Source organism: Colletotrichum siamense, assembly GCF_013390195.1.
Source record: "Colletotrichum siamense strain Cg363 chromosome Unknown KSG_Cg363_contig10, whole genome shotgun sequence".
NCBI classification, from domain to species: domain Eukaryota; kingdom Fungi; phylum Ascomycota; class Sordariomycetes; order Glomerellales; family Glomerellaceae; genus Colletotrichum; species Colletotrichum siamense.
In genome coordinates this window covers 3,689,240-3,709,107 of record NW_023501023.1, presented here as the reverse complement: position 1 = coordinate 3,709,107, position 19,868 = coordinate 3,689,240, and the positions used below count along the sequence as shown (strand labels likewise).

Here is a 19,868-nt window from a genome sequence, read left to right as displayed (position 1 = left end):
TCGTCGGCCTCGTTGGGTTTAAAATTCAGTGTCGATCTCATGTTCACACGAAGGTATTGCTTTTGGAGGATCCCAACGTGACACTTGATGCCATGGTGACGCATCAATCTTCTCCTGCAAAATCCCAATGTTCTTGTCGATCAACTCGAGCGCTGCTTCTACCATGGGCTCCCGAACCTGAAGCATAATCGTCTCGTACGTCCGCAGCGAATGCCACTGCTCCCAGTTCCTCTTTTCACTAATCAGTGACTGCAAGACCGACATCGCTCCATTTTGAATGCCATCTTCGAGATGTCGGCGTATGCGCTGTAGTCTGCTAATGTCAAGCTCTAAGCTTCGACCCCGAAGCTTCTTATACAGTTTGACAAATGCATCTCTCTCTTGAGAGGTAGGCCTTCGACAAGAGCCTAAGTCCCATTCTGGGCAGGACAGAACCCTGATGAAGTGATCCCACGGGGTGTCACCCCAATCGTCTTCCTGGTGTACATGCAAAAGGGGAAGTTGCATGTCTGCCAGGTATTGTAGGGCTTTAAGCCGAGCCAGTCTCGCTGATATGTGTAGCAGATTTTGTTTCCGACGCATATTCGTAACCCGAGCGCCAGCTTCGATGAGACACTTAACCACCTCTGGCTGATCGTGGAAGATAGCTCGCTCCAATGGTTGTTCTCTTCCATAGTTCATGGCATTGACATCAGCTCCAGCTTCCAGAAGTAGGCGTATTTTAGTCATTGCTGCTTGTCTAGAAAGCTTTCCACAACCAGAAATTCCCATGTTGTGCAAGGGACTGTCTCCATGGATAGTTGATGTTTTGGCTGAGGCCCCTGCAGAAAGCAAAATTTGCAAAATAGCCCCTGGGTCTTCTACTGGCTCGACAATTGGATCCGCAGCATAATGTATCGCCGTATTTCCAGACATTGAAGTTGCGTTGACAGAGCAGCCAGCATCTAGTAAATATTGCACTACGTCGATATTCCCACTTGCGGAAGCAACCATTAGTGGAGTAGCTCCGTCGTATTCCGGCCGGTCAACATTGCATCCCAGGCAAACAAGGTCTCTCACGACGTTGTAGTTACCATTTCTGACTGCAAGAGTCAAAGGTGTACGCCCTTCGCCATTCAACTGATCAACAGTCCAGGGATATCTGGAGACAATGCTTCGAAGGCCATTTCTATTTTTTGCAGGTCCGTCCGGACTAACAGCTTCGTGAAGCTCGGTTTGTGGCGCGTCAACGATTTCCTCTCCATACGAGGCTATAAGGCGCAAAGCTTGTGCCTTTTGGTCTGACAAACCATGTCTCTTCAGTTCACGGTTGGCCGCAAAGACCCAATTTCTAAGAGGCCGGGAAGCTCGACGTCAGCTGAACGGATCAAACTATGCGATAATGGAATCTCACGGGTTAAATGTGTCCTTGCGTAAATCCTCTGCCCAAAGTCCTGTCATGAATTCCAATACTTCTGGTGTCGCCCATGTTATTGCCATCTTAAAGAGACGTCGCTTGTTAGCTGTGCCAGCTCGCGAGTAAATGTAGCTGGTCTCAGTTCAAGTACTCACCAACATGATATCCCATCCTGCAGAACTCCGGTCATCTGGAAGTAGGCGGCCATACGCTAGCATGGACCCCTTGACTGCCTCTACGCCTTGCTTCTCCAAAGCCAACAAAATCTTATGATTTATTTGCACCACTCTGACTGACCGCAAAGAAGTGCGTAGTTGGCGGAAGCTGTCAATGTAAACCTGAAACGAGACAAATTGTGCGCAAACCCACGCCGGTAAGTGGTACTCAAAGGTGGCCGAAGACCTTCTTCTACCTTTGCAGCCGAGCTCAGTACACTCACTGTTACCTCCAAGCAGTAGGCAATGGTCGTATGTGACAGATAGAGACCCGATGAGAGCTCCGATCCAACTAGGATATTTGGCTACGGAAGGCCGGGAATTGTGGCAGCGGCAGCGACATGGTTGTGGACACTTGCCGGCACCTGAGAGCCTGGCTCGGAAAACGACCATGTCCATTCCGACTAATTTCTTTTCGTCCGATGGTCGTCCATTAGTAAATAGTAATGAGAGTGGTCCCGCTTCTCTTTCTACTTCTTGCCTAGGAAGGATGTGATGTTTGTCATCGTTGGACTTGCTTTCCGAAGCAGAAGCTGTGGGGAAGTTGAAAATTTCCTGCGAAACATCGGTTTCAATATCCGTAGCAGACTCCGAATCATGATGGCTAGCGGGTCGCAGAGCGAATCTTTCAACATACAGTGACATTTGTCTTTGGTCCATATCTTGTTAGCAGATCTGCGAGAAAACTCGTGTATTTCGTGGACAACGTAAACATACACTGTACTTTTCAAGTTCAGGGTAGCAAGCGCAAGCTGAAGGGCTGCCCTGGCATCACGAGCCTTGTCGCGACACTGCCGTAGCTCTTTCTGCATCCAAAACCATCTCGCCATTTTGGGTTTGATCTTGCCGTTGTGTCCAATCTGGACGCATTTCAGGCGCACGTTCTCGAGCTTGTTTGCGATATCGATAATCTGACCCTTAGCTATCCGAAGGTCCGGACCTTCGATCTCGTTCTCGCGGGATATTGTTCCTTGAGTCTTGGCTGCCTCCACAGCGGCTCGAAGACTTTCGATCTTTACGACACGTTTTCAACATTAGCCACAGTCACGCGAAATGGTGCTGTTTTACTGAGATACACGTGCCAATCTTTCAACCTACCTCGTTCTTAAGAGACGCTAGCTCATTGCCAATTTTCGGGATTTCTTGAAGCATTTCCACCACATTGCGAACGGTCAGCAACGCTTGGCCGATGCCGATGAGGCTAGCAGCAATGCCTATGGCTTCCATCTCCAAAGGAATTCGCTGATATCTTGTTGGTCTCGGGTATCGGAGATGGCATCAGAGATGGTCCCTAGTGTCGAGGGATCGAAGAATTTGTTGAAAATCCGACATCCATGGCTTGCCATGCCTTCAGCCTGGTCAGACACGTGCTGCTCAACCCCGCCACTTCCATCATCTGACTGTGCATGAGACAATGCATACCAATCCCGTTAGGTTGGCTGAAATTACATGCAACCGACGTTTTCGTCACTGACAAATGAACATGACATTTGCAGCACAGCCTAGCAGCCTTAAGGTTGTCTATTATTTCCATTACCTTGAAATCAACTTCCTTTGCTTAGCTACTCGTCAAGCCCCGCACCAGGGTCAACCCGTGGACCAGTGACCTGCGTTCAATCTTCATTAAATTGAGGACTCCGGGAAGTATTCAGCATTTACGAGAAATATGCACTCGATACCTCGTGTCTGGTCTTGTCGTGCAGCTTCCCTTCCGATCCACGCTACTGTTGTCCCCCACCCAGTAACTCAACACGTCCAAGCCCAAACAGCTCAACCCTATCGTGACCCGCTTCAACTCCACAGACGCGCAATCAACATCCCATTCTTCATAAACAAAATTGCACTCGAACCCATGCATCCACCACAACTCACGATGCGCTTGACAGCGCAATAAGCCCTGATGGTCTAGCGGTATGATTCTCCCTTAGGGTTGTCTACACAACTCCTCCATTCTGGGAGAGGTCCCAGGTTCGATCCCTGGTTAGGGCCCATTTGTTTTTGCTCTGTCTTCGAAGTTCCAGACTTTGACTTTTGCCGGTTGGGAGACCCATTGCAAGTTCGTAACAACTGCAATATCACTGACCCATCTCGAAACCTACGGGTACTTGTGATCTCCAGCCTGGATCTTAATGACTGTTATTCCAGCATGCACTTAGGGCGTGGTTTCGTCGTTGGCATACATCGCCTTACGCCCTATTACCTACATATCATCAGCACGCCCTACGCCTTTCCCCCATCTATTAAGCTGCCGAGCTGACTTTCAGAGTTGGGATAGTGGGTGTCGTGATTGAAGTTCAGTCTCTATAAATTCCACGGCCGAATGACTGCAAGCAAGTTTCGACTTTCTAACTACCTTCTGCGAGTGAAGTAGCCTAACTCCAGAACGCGACCATGCCCGAGCCACAGATCATTCGTTGGGGCATCATTGCCACTGGAGGCATCGCAAAAGCATTGTGAGCCAGTTTCTGCAGACTGGATACTGAATAGCATGCTAATCTTCTCTAACAGCGGAAAGGATCTTTCGGTCGACCCCTGCACGCGCAATGTAAAGGACATTCGCCATGAACTGGTTGCTGCCGCATCTTCGTGGTCAAAATCGAGGGCGGAATCATTTTTAAGAGAATGTGGTGCGCCAGAGCACGCAATCGCCTACTCGTCTTATTCAGAGCTCGCTCAGGATCCCAAGGTCGATGTAATCTACATCGCGACGCCCCATTCGCACCACTACCAGAACGCCATGATGTGTTTGGAGGCCGGAAAGAACGTCCTCTGTGAGAAGGCATTCACAGTCAACGCCAAGCAAGCTCGAGCTTTGGCCGCAAAGGCTAAAGAGAAGAACCTCTTCCTGATGGAAGGGATGTGGACGCGGTACTTCCCTTTGTCCATCTACGTTCGCGAGTTGGTCACTTCGGGCCGACTTGGACCAGTTGAACGCGTCTTGGCCGAACACAGCCTACCTTACGCAGGGCTGTTCGATGATGATGATCACATCATGGTCAACCCTCGTCTCGCCGGTGGAATACTTCTAGACGGAGGGATCTACAGTTTGACTTGGGTTTTCCAGACACTGTATCACACGCAGCCGGCCGATTCTAGACAACGGCCCATCATTAAGAGCGCCGTTGCCAAGTATGCCCCTACTGGTGTTGACGCGATGACAACCATTCTTCTGGAGTTTCCTCGGAGCCAAGAAAACGGTGGCACGGCACATGCAGTTGCCTCAACGTCTTTGGGGTTGTCTAACGATGCTATGGCAGGCGCAAAGGATGCGATCGTGCCCAATATTCGGATTCAAGGTCCCAAGGGAGAAGTCCAAGTGTTTCCTCCTGCCTACAGACCCACTCGCACAAGACTTATTCTGAAAGATGGCACGGTAGAAGACAAGCAATGGCCGCAACCGGGACCGGGAGTTGGCAGCGGATGGTATAACGGGTATGGCTTAACGCCTCACCCGGAGGGCGAAGGTCACGGTCTCTTTTGGGAAGCTGATGATGCCGGAAGGGCTCTAATCGAGGGAAGAAAAGAAGGAAGCTTCTTAGGGCTTGATGAAAGCATCTTGGTTATGGAAATTATGGACGAAGTTCGGGATTCCGCTGGTCTGAGGTATCCTGAGGAGATTGAAACCACGAACTTTCCTACTCAGATCTAAGTAAAATCTATTGATCGATATTGAGAATGACAAATTTAATCCAGTCCATCTTTTGGGACTGGAATCATGCATAAGCTCATTGTCAAGTTGTGATGGGACCATCTTTGCTGTCCGTATGCTCAGGTATGCTGGGCCTACATCAGACCTCGCGGAAGCTTCGCGGCTTAATTTAGGCAAACCGGGCTTTCTGGCCGCAAGGGGTGTTTGGGTACGACGAATGGAGCTCACCATCATCTCACATAGCTCGCAGTTGTTTGTTGTCTGTCGAGCGCACACTCCACTTTCAGATCCATGGACTCCAGCATCCCCTGACTGCATAATCACACTGTAAGGTAGTCCGTCATAGCACCACTCGAACGAGATTCTCTCATTTCCATTCATCATAAGCGAGTTTGTACGAGCAGGAAACATGAAGGGCAGAAAGAAATCTACAGGTGGCTTCTTAGATGAAGGAACTAAGACTTGACAGTCGAAATATATCTCAGACTCAAAACAAGGCATGTACAGCATTTGGCGCACTCAGCCAAACCTCCTCACACCGCTGCAAGGTTACATGGCGACGTGCATCGCCAAAACTTCACGATATGCAGTGTGAGTATACGTAACGTAAGGAGGCACACTATCCCTCGAACATGTGCACAAAACAGTTCGAAGAGATATTCGTTGCAATCAGTATATCAGCTATCATTCACCCAGCCTTAAGCTTCCCTATTTTCAGTGCTGTCACCTCTGACTGCCTAGCCATTGCCGCATTCGGCATCGTTGATCACTTTGGGAAACCATGTTCACCCGTCTTTCTGTTCTATTTGTGTGGCTACTGTATGCCGCAGAGGCTTTCCAAGACAACGCTCAAAGTCACACCTTTGGTCATTTCAGTAACTCGTCAAGCCCGGCCCCGCATCCGACCTGTCAGGATGGTTTAGGCTTCTGTAGCTCGTCAGAGGGGTTCCCTAGCCAGAACATCACCCAAGTAAGTGACTGAGAGGGCGGTGGCTTCTCGAAATTTCTGACGAGTAAGCAGACATCTCAACCTCCAGGTACGACGATCTCCGCCACAGCTGAGACCGCGCGGCGAAATGAAACACTGCATTCGACAAACGGCATTTTCTCTGCCACTTTGTCTCCAATCAGCATTTCCAAAGGGCCTATCTGGAGCAACAACACAGATCCATCAACTTCCCAGACTCGCTCGTCGTCGAAACCCGTTGAGAATCACTCAAGAAGTAATCGGACATCACCTGCTTCGACAAAGATCACCTCAATAGGAAGTTCCAGCGTCGACATCAGCAGAACATTGACCTCAAAAGACTCGGCCTCCAGTCGAATATTGACGACAAGCAGTCTGATTCACACCTTCTCGATACCTCTTACCAGTCAAACGCCTCCATCATCTCCGACCGCCACTCAAAACAATACCGCTTCCTCTCTGGTCCAACCTTCGAATACCGAAGTGCCTGGAAGCAAGTGGACCGTTCCTTGGGTCGACCCTCCCACTACAACTTCATCCTCGGCGCATTGGACAGATAAAGCTGAATCTACAATCACCACAACACCCCCCGGAGCGTCCTTTCTGACTCTTTCCGACCTCACCGTTACAACGCCGATTATTATTACCACAACGCTACCAGGTAGCACCGAAGCAACGATTGTGCCAGGTGAGATGAAGCCGCCCTTTGGCCGATGCATGTTTCATTGCCTAATGCTTCGCAGTCATTGTCAAGAAAGAGAAAAAGACGAAAGAAGGCGGCGGAGGTGGTGATGACGACAACGATTTTATCTTAATCCCATTCATATGTCTCGGGTGCTTTCCTGGAGGATTTCCTCCCAAGATCAGCATAGAGTTCAAGCTGCCCGAGTTCTGTATCAAGATTTTGTGGTTCGAGATCGGGAATTGCCCTAGTGACGATGGCAAGAAAGGAGGAGAAGACGGCGGCGGAGACAAAGGGGGAGACGACAGCAACGACGATGACGACGACGATGACGACGATGATGATGATGACGAAGACAAGTCATCCTCAGAATCCTCAGCGTCGTCTTCAACATCGAGCTCTTCTTGCACAGACACCGTCACTGCGACCCATCGGACAGTGTATTGCTCGGTGACCCAAGGTCAGTCATCGCTTTGGTTTCCCCAAAATGTCAGTCTGTTGGAATAGTTTTCTGATGCATTTTCATCTCCCAGACATTCGTGGAGGCGAGAACGCAAAGGCAACTGCCGTTACTACGTGTCTCAGCAGTATCCAGACCGAGGTTACGGGCTGCAGCGTGCTCAACTCGGTCACCACAGTAACCACGACAAGGACTGGCAGCGAAAAGCCATACCCGACATGCGGCCCAGATGTTTGCGGTGAGAATTGTCCGGCGCCAAGTGCTACATCTACCAGCAACCCAGCCTCCACTAGCCAACCACCTCTACCGCTCCTGAAACGAGGCGATCCTGCCAATGGCGAATGGCGTGGCCCTGAGGACTACCAACTTGGTTACGACGAGTTTATGCCAGAGCAGATCAGGGAAGCTCGCAACGCCGCGACGGACCCTAACCCAGGCCCTGGAGGCTACAAACCTAAGCTTTTGAGAGTTCCGCCCTCCCATATGGACCCAGTCCACAATTTCAAAGTCTCAACTCAATGGGTATCTTTCAAAGACAATGTGGAGACATTAGCCATTGAGGGACTTTGGGGCTGTACGGCAGTGGTTGTTGTCTCTAACAGAGGTGCTTGGGTAAGCTACTTTTCGGAGGCTTTAATGGGAAGAAACAACCTGAATGATTTCAGGTCCGCGCTCGCTGATCATCGTCTCGGGTCTGGTGAGGGTGATCCAATGCGAGAGTGGAATGAGTACGGTATCGAAAACCTTATGAACGACCCAGGGGCCGGAGACCATGGGGTGATTTTCGGCGACGAGAACAATGATGATGAAAACATTGCGAGCCTCAACATACAGGCCTTCATCATCACGCCACGCCCGAGATATAGCTACTACAACGATGACGGTACTCCACGGACAGACCGCTTTCTTCAGAATCCCAATCACTTCAATATGCAGGTATTATACCCGCTCCACGTCGACTGGATCAGACAAGACTTGAACAGTGTGTTCCAGAACAGGCTTACACATTGGGTTACAACTCTTGACTATCCTACACCGATGCTTCTCTGGTCAGATTGGAAGGGATACCAGCAGAACCACTTGACACTTCAGGATACAGTCAACATACTGAAGGATGTTAACTGTGAAAAGGCCCGCGGGAAAACGATTGTTCAGTACAAACCAGCAGAGTCATGTAATGGAAGGGCTGAATGGCGTATCTTCTCAGATACCATGAGGCAACAGGGTGAATCCCGTTGGGTTCCGGAAGATGGTCAGGTATGGAGAGGTGGAAGGGCTGCTGACGAAATGGATTTGGATCCCGACCAACCGGGCCTTGCCCGCAGGAAGGTCTGCCCACGTCCTAGCCAGACTACCTCCTCATGTTCCGTCACCGTCACTGCCACGCATCAGACAGTGTTTTGTTCAGTATCTAAAGGTAAGTTCGGAGAGACTTCTTCTATCAAAACAAGAACATTCACTGACTGGTTTATCCCAGCTGTGGCTGTTGGAAATGCCACCCAAACGACAGCTACGACAACATGCTTGAGCAGCGCATACACCACCGTCACAGGTTGTAGCGTCGCCAACTCAGTAGTCACAACCACGGTCGCAACCACGCAGACCTCCAGCGCAAGGGCTCTACCTACATGCGGGCCAGATTCCTGCGGTAGTTGCCAGCCGTTGCACCTGATACCACCACAAGAGCCGCCGCAAGAGTCTTCCGATGAACCCACGCAGCAAAGTGTTCCTCGGCCACTTGCGAAGCGTGGGGATACAGCCTACGGCTTCTGGCAAGACATTTTTGATTTTCATAGTGGCTACCGCCAATGGATGCCAGCGCAAATCCGACAAGCACGCTTGGCGTCGCAAAATCCCTTCCCAGCAGAACCAGGAGCATTCAGGCCCACACTTCTTAAGGCAATGCCTGAAGGATTTGACTTGCCGGTATCCACGAAATTTGTGCTTTTCAAAGACAAGCCCGAGACTCTCGCCATCGAAGGACTCTGGGGCTGCACAGTCGTTCTTGTGGTATCCAATCGAGGTGCCTGGGCCGCTTACTTTTGGGAAAGGACGATGTACGATGAACAAGAAATGACACGAGCTCTAGACGAGTGGCGACATGGTACTGGCGAAGACGAGGAAATGTTTCAGTACAACGAACGTGGCCTCGACCAGCTGACCGATTATGAGCGGGATGGAGACGTGGGTGTTATGTTTGGCAACCCGGCAGATGAAGATGTTGACCATTTGAACATTAAAGCCTTCATCTTCGCGCCTCGACGCAAGCCGGTATATCGAAATCCCGACGGCTCGTCAACAGGTGATCTCAACAATGAACACTTCGCAGCGGGCGCTGTAGATCCCGACTTTGAGGATAGCGTGGAACTCATTATCAGAGACCTTCAAAGGAAGTTTAACGGCGAAATCGAGATTGACATCGTCGACTATCCCAGACCAACGCTTACACTCGCGGACTATGATTGGTGGATGGGTCTCCCTGACGATGTGGCAATGTCCGATCGGTTTCTTGTTCCTGTCATCAAGACCCTAATGGACGATGTCTGTAGGGTTCATCGAGGCAAGGTGATTCTCCAATATCAGCCCTCGAGATCCGCCTGCCAAGGTCTTACAGCGAAGTGGAGAGTATTTGCGGATGTCTATGGACAGGTTTCGGCGGGGGAATGGCTGCCAGAAGAGGGTCAACGCTGGCAAGGCGCAGACCCGCCAGCTGAGGGGGGAGCGGCTCAAAAGAGACAAGTCTGCTCCATGCCGACGATCATGCCTTCGTCCAACGCTTCTATAATGACTACCACGTCCAGAAGTGTGCAAGGGGGGTCTGTGACACCTTTTCCGTCAAGTTCACGGTTGTCGCCGAACGGTACTTGGTCATTTACTTTGCCAGCCAACACGTCAATCCCGATGACAAGACTGCTCTCAACAAGCTTCAGCTCACTTTCAACGATAAAATCGAACACAACATCAACACCACGTTCCAGCACACTCTCGATCAACAGCACTCTGTTTTCTTCGATCACATCAAATGCGACATCTATAACACGGTCCAGTACACCCTCGATAAACAGTACTGCACTTTCCACCATGATATCGAACACAACCACAGTACCACGGCTCGGCACAACCTTGTTGAACGGCACTTCTTCGTCTGTGATATCGATCAAAACAACATCCCAGATGGTGACAAGCAAACCCTCGCCGACAACGTCAACAACATCCTCATCCACTCCCAAGAAAACAACGACACCAATTCCTGAGAAGTTCAGATGCCTAATGGATCAAGACTGTCCTGAGTGCGGAGAAGACAAAGCCAAGCAATGTACACTGATTGTGATGCCAGGCATAGATCCGACCAAAGACAGCAAACCCTTCCTATGCGCTTGTCTTCCCAAGAGTCTGAGCAAATCTCCAACGCCTACTCCACCTGCAAAAACAACCTCGGCACCTCCAGTTCAGTGGACTGGGTCCTGCAATGAGAAAGGTGGGAGATTCGAGAAAGACAGGGCCAAAGAGATTGTTGAAAAGTTCTGCGAAGTCGCGTTCGAAAATGAGTGGAGCGACGAGTGGTTCGCTGAGAACAGCAGGACCACCTTCAACAAGGACATCATATTTTATAGCGAACATGACCAACAGGTGTGGAGAGAAGATTTCGAGTTCGTCATCAAGGTCAGCATTCAGTCGCACAAACAGAATGAACCGCAAGGCGAAGGCTCGGACCTTAATAAAGCCTTGAAAAAGCTCCGAGAGGACGTTTCCGTCTGCGAGAAGGAGTTTGGTCATCTGATCAAAGATTGTGAGTTGAGGCCTCATTACCCAACCTCCATTGATTCTCACAGTCTACTAACATAATACAAGGTGAATGGGTTGGGAAAGGCCCCAACCGTCTGTCTCTTCCCGCGGGAGGAAGTCGCCCTAGCCTATGCATGGTATGGGAGCTATATGCAGATATGGATGATTGAGAACAGGTAGTTTAAGACTGAATTACAAGAGAAGCGCCGTATTTAAGTGGTCTGTCAATAAATGCTTTGCTTCTTCTTTCCGCATAGCTTTCGTTCATCTCTTCTTCACCTTTTAGCCTTTGCAAGTCGAAAAAGAGCGACTCAATTCATTCTCGAAGATTGCATCGTTTGGGGGAATTGAGATATTAGTCCTTATTGATATGCCTGATAAAATGTTTTTGACCCTGGTAATCCGCGCAAATGCGGTTGTGAAAATCCAACGCGTTGTTCAGAAGTGGTTCAACGGTACTTGACGCGATTCTTTTATTCGACGATGTCCCTAAATACAATCGGCGCTGAACACACTTATGAAAGGGCGCACTGCTTCTTATAGCGAGAAGCCCGAACCGCCAGTCACCATCATTACAACGGCTGCAGTCTGTCCCTTTCAACTCCACGTGGTTGTGTCACGTAGTTCAGTGACTTACGTAAACCCGCTGATTATTCCGATTCTGGGGAACGTGATCTATCCCACCGGGGAAGCTTACTGAGTAAGAAGAATCCCCGAGATTAGAATCCGCTGGGCTTGAAGCTTGATGATAATCAAATCGATCCAATCAATCGGCAGGGACTAAAAACAAGCGGTGACCGTGAGATCCAAGGCAATGGCACCTCACAGGGATCAGCTTGCCGGCTCACATGTAAACAGATGAACTGCATGCTGATCGAGGAAAGATAAGACGAGCAGAATACATTCACGTAACGAGAAGAAGCGCTCGCGACTCATGAAGGCCTTCCACAATCAGCTAGATCCACTTGCCATACAGCGGCCCGCTCAGCATGCAATGTCGGCACTCGATGAAAGCTGGAGACACAAGCTTTTTGACACTGACCACCTGATATGATGAGCTAGGACTTATACTTGGATCGAAATGAGAGGCAGGTAGATCGTGAGTGGGAATCCGTGAGTATTCACCCAACCCAAGCCATACTGAGGTGATTGGGCATCCAAAAATCGCGACTGAGCGTTTAGGTCAGTGAGTCGGACCCCTCATTACTCCCCGCGTTGATATGGAGATCGATACATGTTCAGCTTAGTTCAGCCGGGGTAGCCATGTCGTTGTGCGCAGTCGCTGCCAAGCCCTGACTCGCGATGGAGACAACCGATAACACATGGGCCCCTATCAAAGGCGCGCCCATTTCATAACTGAACGGTCGCCCTCTTCCCCGCGAAGTCGCGTTTTGTTTGCCAGCGTTGTCATTTTCTCAGAAAAGCATTCCTTATTGCAAAATGGCGCCGGGACGACAAGTGCAAACGACCATCAACTACTTTGATGACCCTGGGGTGCCTTTGGTGCCCATGATCATTGGAGGGTAAGACAGCAAATGCCAAATGAAACTTTATTGAGGCTAACTCGGCACGATAAGTCCGACTCCTGGAAAGCCCCAGCCCAAGGTCGCCATCCCTACAACCATCACCGACGTCACCGGGAAGGAGGACGAGTTCACGCTTGATGTCCAAGGCTTTCACTATGTGAAACACGAAAGTCAAGTAACCAACTGGGATGACGATGAGGAGATCAAGCGAGTGAATTACCCTGAGATGGAGAAGCTATGCTGGAAAGTGCTGCAGGAGACCGACAATCTGTAAGCCAAGCTCCTTTGCCTGACCCTGTCAATGTCGCTGTTGCATGTATTAAGCTTTCGGCTCACACATCTAGCCCCAAACCCTCCGAGGTGCACATCTTGACGCACATCATCCGCCGCGGTCCCAAGGATAACGAGGGTCCCAAGGGCCCGGCGCCGCTGTACGGTGTCCATGTCGACCAGTCGTTTAATGCCGCTGAGGGAGTCGCCCAAAGATGGCTTGGCGACAGAGCCGCAGACCTTCTCAAGAAGCCGCGTTACCAGATCATCAACGTAAGACCAATCATAAAACGGCTTGCCTATCTTGGACTAACAGGAGGCAGATGTGGCGCCCAATTCGCCCCATCACTCGGGATCCTTTCGCCGTCTCTGACGCGCGGTCCATCCCCGACTCAGACCTGGTCTTCGTGCCCGTGCGCTTCCCGGATCACGATACGGAGGCGGTTGAGGTGCGGCCACCGACAGACTCTCCTCACAAGTGGTACTTCAAGGACAAGCAACAGACCGATGATGTGCTCTTCTTCAAGCAAGTTGACTCGAGCAAGAAGCTTGGAGTTCCTAGGAGAGTTCCTCACTGCGCATTCAAGGACACTGAGCTTCCCGAAGGAGAGGGAGAACCGAGAGTAAGTATCGAGGTTAGAGCTTTCGTGTTTTACGATGAAGAATGATAGACGAAAACGAAGAATTCCAACAAACACCTTGAAAGGGGCATTGTTCCAAGCTCCAGTGCTTCAAGTCCATCGCCCTGTCTCAAAGCAAGCCAGAGACTTGGCCTCTTGACCAGGGGATGTAAGACCAACAAGCGAAATAAGGTGAACGTGATTAGCCCGCGTGTATCTGCTGCGTCAATAGTCGTCCCACTTGGCGTCCGGTTCCGGCAACCCTAGGACACTATGAGCTTGAGATGAGATGGACTTATCCGCGCCGCTCACGTCGCACGATGTAAGATGACAACACAGCTCGTGAAGAGTTATCTTGCAATCGCGTAAATGTGTCCTGATTGCTGGCGCGGTTTGCGTGTGAATTGTCTGACGTGCCGCGCCCAGGCATGGTTCCGCTCTTACCAACAACTTCGTCAAAAGTGGAAGTAGTACTAGGTACCTGCTCATACCAGAAGAGTACAATACACTCCTTGAAGGTATAAGTATTGCTTAGCCTTGTAAACAAGTAAAACGGCCTTACAAATCGTGAGGAAGTCGAATAAAAATCGATTCAATATCTAGGGCAAGCTCTCTTTCACGGGGCACTTTGCCGATGCCGCAGGCAACAAACACTCGGTAGTTGTAGTGCATCTAAGGTTTGGCATATCGCGGCGCCTTGTTTGTATTATGGCTATGTACTTTAACAAATTCCATCTTTCTCCTTTGCTCATCTTTCTCCTCCATCTCCAGCTGGAGGCACCCCGTGTGCTACTCATCAATCAAGCGGGTGGATTATTTTGGCCAAGAGCATAACCCAAGAATGGTAGCTGCGAACCGTCTACTCGTCATCGTTGATGTCGATGACGGTCTTCTTCCACTGGCGGGCAGGGATCTTGCGCTTGAACATGATGTCGATCTCGCGAACGGAGCGTCCCTTCATCTCAGGGATGTAGAAGTATGCAAGGACGAAACAGACGAAACCGGTGGCACCCCAGACGTAACCGCACCTGCCGCCCAAGTCGACACCCTATTTTTATCATTAGTACGCTGTGGTACTTCGGGAGAAGGGGGGAGTAAGCTTACGGTCGTGTTAAGCATGTAAGTTGAGAGGAAGATGCAAGGAATGTTCACAACATAGTAAGCGGCACGTCCAATACCGGTCGTCAAGGGACGGAGGCGAATAGCCGATGTCTCCGCGATGATGACCCAGGAGGCGGGAGCAGGACCCAGTGTGAACCCGACAGACACGATGAGACCGAGAGAAGCCATTGCCAAAGATGACGCATCAGAGCGCGGAAAGGATCCGGCAATGCCAAGCGCAACCAGGAAGACGACATTAATCAAAGAGCCCCAGACGTAGATAGTTCGGCGGCCGAGGTAAGTCGTCAGAATCCAGGAAAGCATGACGAAAATGGTTTGCAGAGCGGAAGTGATTAGACCCAGAGCGAAGGCAAGTTGAGAGCCGATACCGGCCTCTGCTCACACGTCAGTATAAATTTTCATCGTTAAAGAAATTCAAAGTAACTCACGTCTGAAGAAGTAAACGGCTTGATTGGCAATAAGGTTACCCGTAAGGTTCTGCGCCGCATAGACACCACAAACAATGAGGGTGCGGTATGTGTCAACGCCCCGGAACAGCTCCAGATAGGTAGGGTCCTTGACGGTCTTCTCGAGGTCAATAGTGCGGCGCATCATGGCAATGGATTCTTCGGCATTGGTGCCCGAAGCACGACCAAGTCGTCGGACTGACTTCGCAGCTTCCTCGAGGCGTCCCTTACGGACCAACCACCAAGGTGACTCCGGGGCGATGAAGAGGAGGATAGCGAGAGGGGTGGGGAACATCCATTGAAGCGCAATCGGGACCCTGGATTATTTTCTGGTCAGCAAAGATGAATCAAATGACGAGGGTAAAAGAATCACAAACCTGTAGGCACTGGGATCGAGCTTGCTCTCATACACGTAGCAAACACCACCCACGATAATGGCGCCGATAGCCCAGAACATCTGCAGCATCTGGGTCGCAGGGGCTCTGAGTCTCATGGGGACGATCTCACTGCAGTACGCAGGTGCGTTGGCGATGAAAATGCCCCAGGGAACACCCTCCAGAAGCTGGCTGACGAACATGACAGCGAGCGAGTTGGCGAAGTAGAAAACAAAGATAAAGGCGTTCAGGAACATGAGACCAGTGATTGTGGCCCAGCGGTATCCGATTTTGCTGGTGATGGGACCGGCGATGCAGACACCAATGATGGCACCAAGAGGACCGCCCATCTGAAGCGCAGATTGCCACGAGGCCTCGATCTGCATGACTCCATCCTTGTCTTCGACACCGAAGGTATTCTTGAACTCGTCCATGGCGACGAAAGCACCCATGAGGAAGACGCAGTACGACTCCATGATCTACCCGTAATTGTCAGCTGCAGCTCCCCAAAGCGGGCGCGTGGATAGAAGGCCGGGTAGCTTACAATGGTCGTGGACATGATGAAAGCCCACATGGAGGCCATTGGGTAGAGCTTCACGGCCTCCAACACTCCCATGTTGAACTCCGCCTGCTCGGCCTCAATGGCGTCCGACTTGTAGTCCGCGGGCTTCGACTTCTCGTCGAGATCGGCGCCATGGTTGATCTCGTCGGCATAAGCCTCAATCTTGGCGGGATCGCCGCTGGGCGACTTGGAGTCGACGGTGTTGCTCATGTTGGAGATCGGAGGTGTTGGTTGGCCGGGTCTGAGGAGAGAGAGCAGAAGAGGAGAGGGGAGAAAGGGAGCTGGCGATGGGCAACCTGTTATTAAAGGTCTTGTCTCACTCGCCCATGTCCAGTCCCCTCGCTTACCCAGACAAGTCTTCTTCCCAGCCAATACAGACGAGGCAACTGGGATGTCAATCCCACACGCGCAATCTGGGCAACCCCAAAATCCCCAGCGCCGCTAGCCCCGGCTCCCCGCAATGCCCAAAACGTCCCACAAAACCCCAGAGTGTCACCCGCCTTTTTCTAGCGCCGGATATCGGGTCTTGATACAACGAGCTCGGTGGAGAAATCTGTTGTGCGGCGACGCGCTCCAATGGGGACGGCGTCAGGGGGTTGAAAGCGGCGCAGCCCGTCGATTGGTTCGTCGCGTCGTATTAATGCGCGGGCACATTACTGGCCCGGCAACTCCAACTTCATAAAGGGCCGAGTTGGGGTAAATCGCGGGGGTGTTGTCGGCCCTGGATGGCCCGCGTGTTGGAACAATGGCAGCTCTCCCTCCCATGTGACCCGCGACTAATTACTGCTGAGTCTGTTCTTATTCACTGCTAGGACGCAATTGGCAGCTAATCCCGTCCCTAGGGACATGCAGACAGGGGGATCCCGTTCCCAGGAATGAAGAGCGTAGGACAATCCTGTTCCCATGAACATGAAGGAGGGGTAGGGTTCCTGTCCCCCGGATTCAGGTCGCTGGAACTAGTGCCCTTCCTGGGAACGAGGAGGACGGGTGAAATCTAGAAAACGCGAAAGCTGCTGGGCCGCATGGCTTTTAACAGCTCGCACAGAAGGTCATTGTTGGTCCACATGCGCTCCGGCAATCGGTCGATCTCGGTCCGACAACTTCACGACTCAGCACTGTTGGTAGAGAGAACACACCACATGGCAAGCCAAGGGTGGCATTGCAGATGTCAGATGCTTGTGTGGGCTCGGCGTGCGTCGTTTTAGCCGCGTTCATGGAAGCTTGTCATGTTTCATTTGTTGTTTTGAGACAACAAGTTCCAATTGCCTGTTTACCTACCTACCTACAGAGACCAGCCAAGATACATGGTCTGTTGAAAAGAAATTTGGACGTACCTATACCTGTGTGGTTTCCAGCGCTTTGGGACGAATGTCGTAGCGTGAAGTAACTCAACTCACCTTTTTCCTACAACCCGTCCAACTGTAGTCCTTTGAAAAACTGTTTGGAACCTTCCACTTCACCAACTTCTGACATTTTATCAACCTCCTCGAGTGACGTCTCATCTTCCCGTATCCATCGGGACCTCAAACGAAGTTTATCAATAAACTCGTTCCATCCCGGTTGCCGTGATGTCATTGACAAGGAAAATTCCTTCGAATAAGACATCTTTTCGCAGGTGATGTTTCTCCAGCCGTCCGATATTCCTGAAGCTTCTCGAAGGATGTACTTGGTCTGGAAGTATGCCGCATCGTTGAAAGGAAACCCATCAGCCATAGTCGATGACGCGCGGAGGATCCTTGTGAGATCAGTTAGATACGTTCTGCTCGACAAAAGCCACTGGTTCTCAGATGTGATGCAGGTCCGCGAACCAAGATATCCTCCGTGTCCATGTAACACCAGGTTTTGGATCTTGCGAAACCACGTTGGCGTCAACGGTGGACAACCGCACAATTCCTTCTTCAGGCAAAGCACGATGTAATCGACGGACCAGCTGATCCGGAAGTATATTCGAGGGGGGCAGTCGTCTGACTCCTCAGAGTCAATATCTATGTCGGTGCTGAACGACTCACTGATCCAAGTCTTAGGGCGAATCCGTTGAGCCACGAACGCTGACTCATGATTAATGGCCGTGTCGATCAGCTCGTGGTACCGCCGCGATGATTCGTGAACATGCAACGTTCAAGCATTCCGTCGATTGCGTATATGAGTTCCATCCCTCGATGACCCAAAAGGCCATCGATCGACGGCTGTCGAAGAACTCCCCTCACGAAGATAGAATTTTCGCGGCTCCAAGTAGAACTCTGTCCACACCATACACCGAATCTCCGGGGGGAGAGACCTGAAGTAGTTGAAAGAAGTAAGAGTCTGTGAAGAGTCCATGGGTGGTGGAGCTTGGGATACCGAAATAGCCATTATGAGATTAACAATCGCAGATAATTTGTTGTCGATGGATCTCAAGACACGCGGGGAAGACTAAAAGCTTTTATACCCCCTTTTACTTTTTCACGAGTTCCTACAAAGTTCAGCAGGGTTTGGTACATCTATAGACGCCAGCAAAGTACATCACCTTGAAGGTCTAAGATTCCGCCCGGTTGAGTCACTCGGCGGAGGCCTGGCGCCCCTCAAATTCGGCACCTACCATCAAGGTCACGCAACCTGGAGCCAGGCATCCTTTCAGGACTTTTCAGCTGAAGTAGGCAACGGGAGCTCACCTGCACACTAATCTTGGACATGATGCGATTAAGAGCAGATTTTAATCTAACAGGATTGAAACTCTGCGGACATACGGAGTACGGAATACATAATACTGCTCAGCATACTCGGCACGCATCCTCATGGAAGCAGTTTGATAAATAGCCCACCTCAATCCCTTAGTAGATGGGAAGAAGCTGGACAACACTGCAGCCTAAAAGTGGTCTCTGGCCAGCTCGGATGAAGCTCAGAGCGACAGCATTCTCCCTCTTGCATGCCATGAATCCGCCGTTGGGACTGGCCTCTTTTGGGTAATCCAGGCCATCCGCTGTGACAATAACCCCATGGGTGCCACCCAAGCAACTCAGCTCCACAGTGTTCGGGCTCGGTACTGTCGCGGTACCACCAGGGGTAATGACCATGCCGGCAGAAGGGGAAGACTCGTCACCGAGATGGGCAACGCCAACCGTGTCGTCATCGGTGCGGAAGATGGATCCTTGACCGGCCGGTGCAAGAACGATTTCGGCCAGGCAATCGGCTTTGGAGACGTAGCTGAGCTCTTGACCCTGAACATCGGGACCGAACTCCGGCGGGAGGTCGGGGTAGGTCATGTTGGCCCAGAGGCGGAAGCCGTTAGGAATATCGGCTCTTCTGACGGGGATGTGGGCCGCCGTCACGGCGGCGACGATGGCCGTGGCTTGGATGAAAATTTTCATAATCATTTGACAATGATTCAAGCTGAACGGCAATGAAACTTCAATCTAGTAAGAGATGTTTGGTGTCAACATTTATTGTTCTGCGTTGATTTAATGAGGTTAGTTCTCCTCTTCGACTCGAAACCCGGTCTTCTTATACCGATCCCCTTCTGAGTGCAACGTTTCTCAAAGCGGCAGCGTCAAGTCCCTGGGCATTCCAACAACGCGCCATACACGCGATTTCAGTTCTTCAATTACCTAACAATTTCGCAGGGCTCATACAATGACAGGCTCGTTCTTAAACTGCTTATGATCGCCCACAAAGGATTGATGCCGTTCCCCTAAACGTCGTTCAGCATTCAGGCACCGCCCGATAGTGTTAAGCGGGCCGCCTCCTACCTCGGATCCTTCGAGCAAGCCGTCTTACGTGCAGATAGTTAAGATGCAGTCTCGAATCACGGCTGATG

General features: G+C 50.9%; 7 protein-coding genes across 7 annotated transcripts; 4 read left to right on the top strand and 3 right to left on the bottom strand.

Annotated features, from left to right (window-relative positions):
* Nucleotides 1-1,389: 1,389 nt before the first annotated feature.
* On the bottom strand, nucleotides 1,390-2,441 carry CGCS363_v014902 (uncharacterized protein; the record flags this gene model as incomplete). The annotated part of the gene is made up of 4 exons (XM_036646751.1): nucleotides 1,390-1,479; nucleotides 1,552-1,646; nucleotides 1,977-2,260; nucleotides 2,329-2,441. 4 exons carry the CDS (start codon nucleotides 2,439-2,441, stop codon nucleotides 1,390-1,392), a joined length of 582 nt encoding a protein of 193 aa, XP_036488494.1.
* Nucleotides 2,442-4,002: 1,561 nt separating this feature from the next.
* On the top strand, nucleotides 4,003-5,260 carry CGCS363_v014901 (D-xylose 1-dehydrogenase; the record flags this gene model as incomplete). The annotated part of the gene is made up of 2 exons (XM_036646750.1): nucleotides 4,003-4,064; nucleotides 4,120-5,260. 2 exons carry the CDS (start codon nucleotides 4,003-4,005, stop codon nucleotides 5,258-5,260), a joined length of 1,203 nt encoding a protein of 400 aa, XP_036488202.1.
* Nucleotides 5,261-6,041: 781 nt separating this feature from the next.
* CGCS363_v014900 (uncharacterized protein) lies at nucleotides 6,042-10,623 on the top strand (the record flags this gene model as incomplete). Its single annotated transcript, XM_036646749.1, has 6 exons — nucleotides 6,042-6,230; nucleotides 6,282-6,915; nucleotides 6,971-7,369; nucleotides 7,443-8,786; nucleotides 8,847-10,108; nucleotides 10,171-10,623. The coding sequence occupies 6 exons, from the start codon at nucleotides 6,042-6,044 to the stop codon at nucleotides 10,621-10,623; spliced, it is 4,281 nt and encodes a 1,426-aa protein (XP_036488201.1).
* A 365-nt stretch (nucleotides 10,624-10,988) lies between these two features.
* On the top strand, nucleotides 10,989-11,325 carry CGCS363_v014899 (uncharacterized protein; the record flags this gene model as incomplete). Its single annotated transcript, XM_036646748.1, has 3 exons — nucleotides 10,989-11,019; nucleotides 11,070-11,159; nucleotides 11,222-11,325. 3 exons carry the CDS (start codon nucleotides 10,989-10,991, stop codon nucleotides 11,323-11,325), a joined length of 225 nt encoding a protein of 74 aa, XP_036488041.1.
* A 1,270-nt stretch (nucleotides 11,326-12,595) lies between these two features.
* asaB-3 (Hydroxylase/desaturase asaB) lies at nucleotides 12,596-13,619 on the top strand (the record flags this gene model as incomplete). The annotated part of the gene is made up of 4 exons (XM_036646747.1): nucleotides 12,596-12,678; nucleotides 12,733-12,951; nucleotides 13,026-13,224; nucleotides 13,275-13,619. 4 exons carry the CDS (start codon nucleotides 12,596-12,598, stop codon nucleotides 13,617-13,619), a joined length of 846 nt encoding a protein of 281 aa, XP_036488636.1.
* Nucleotides 13,620-14,430: 811 nt separating this feature from the next.
* MPH3-0 (Alpha-glucosides permease MPH3) lies at nucleotides 14,431-16,285 on the bottom strand (the record flags this gene model as incomplete). The annotated part of the gene is made up of 5 exons (XM_036646746.1): nucleotides 14,431-14,619; nucleotides 14,676-15,067; nucleotides 15,122-15,456; nucleotides 15,517-15,992; nucleotides 16,058-16,285. 5 exons carry the CDS (start codon nucleotides 16,283-16,285, stop codon nucleotides 14,431-14,433), a joined length of 1,620 nt encoding a protein of 539 aa, XP_036488645.1.
* A 2,600-nt stretch (nucleotides 16,286-18,885) lies between these two features.
* On the bottom strand, nucleotides 18,886-19,428 carry CGCS363_v014896 (uncharacterized protein; the record flags this gene model as incomplete). The annotated part of the gene is made up of 1 exon (XM_036646745.1): nucleotides 18,886-19,428. The coding sequence occupies one exon, from the start codon at nucleotides 19,426-19,428 to the stop codon at nucleotides 18,886-18,888; it is 543 nt and encodes a 180-aa protein (XP_036488644.1).
* Between the last annotated feature and the right edge of the window lie 440 nt (nucleotides 19,429-19,868).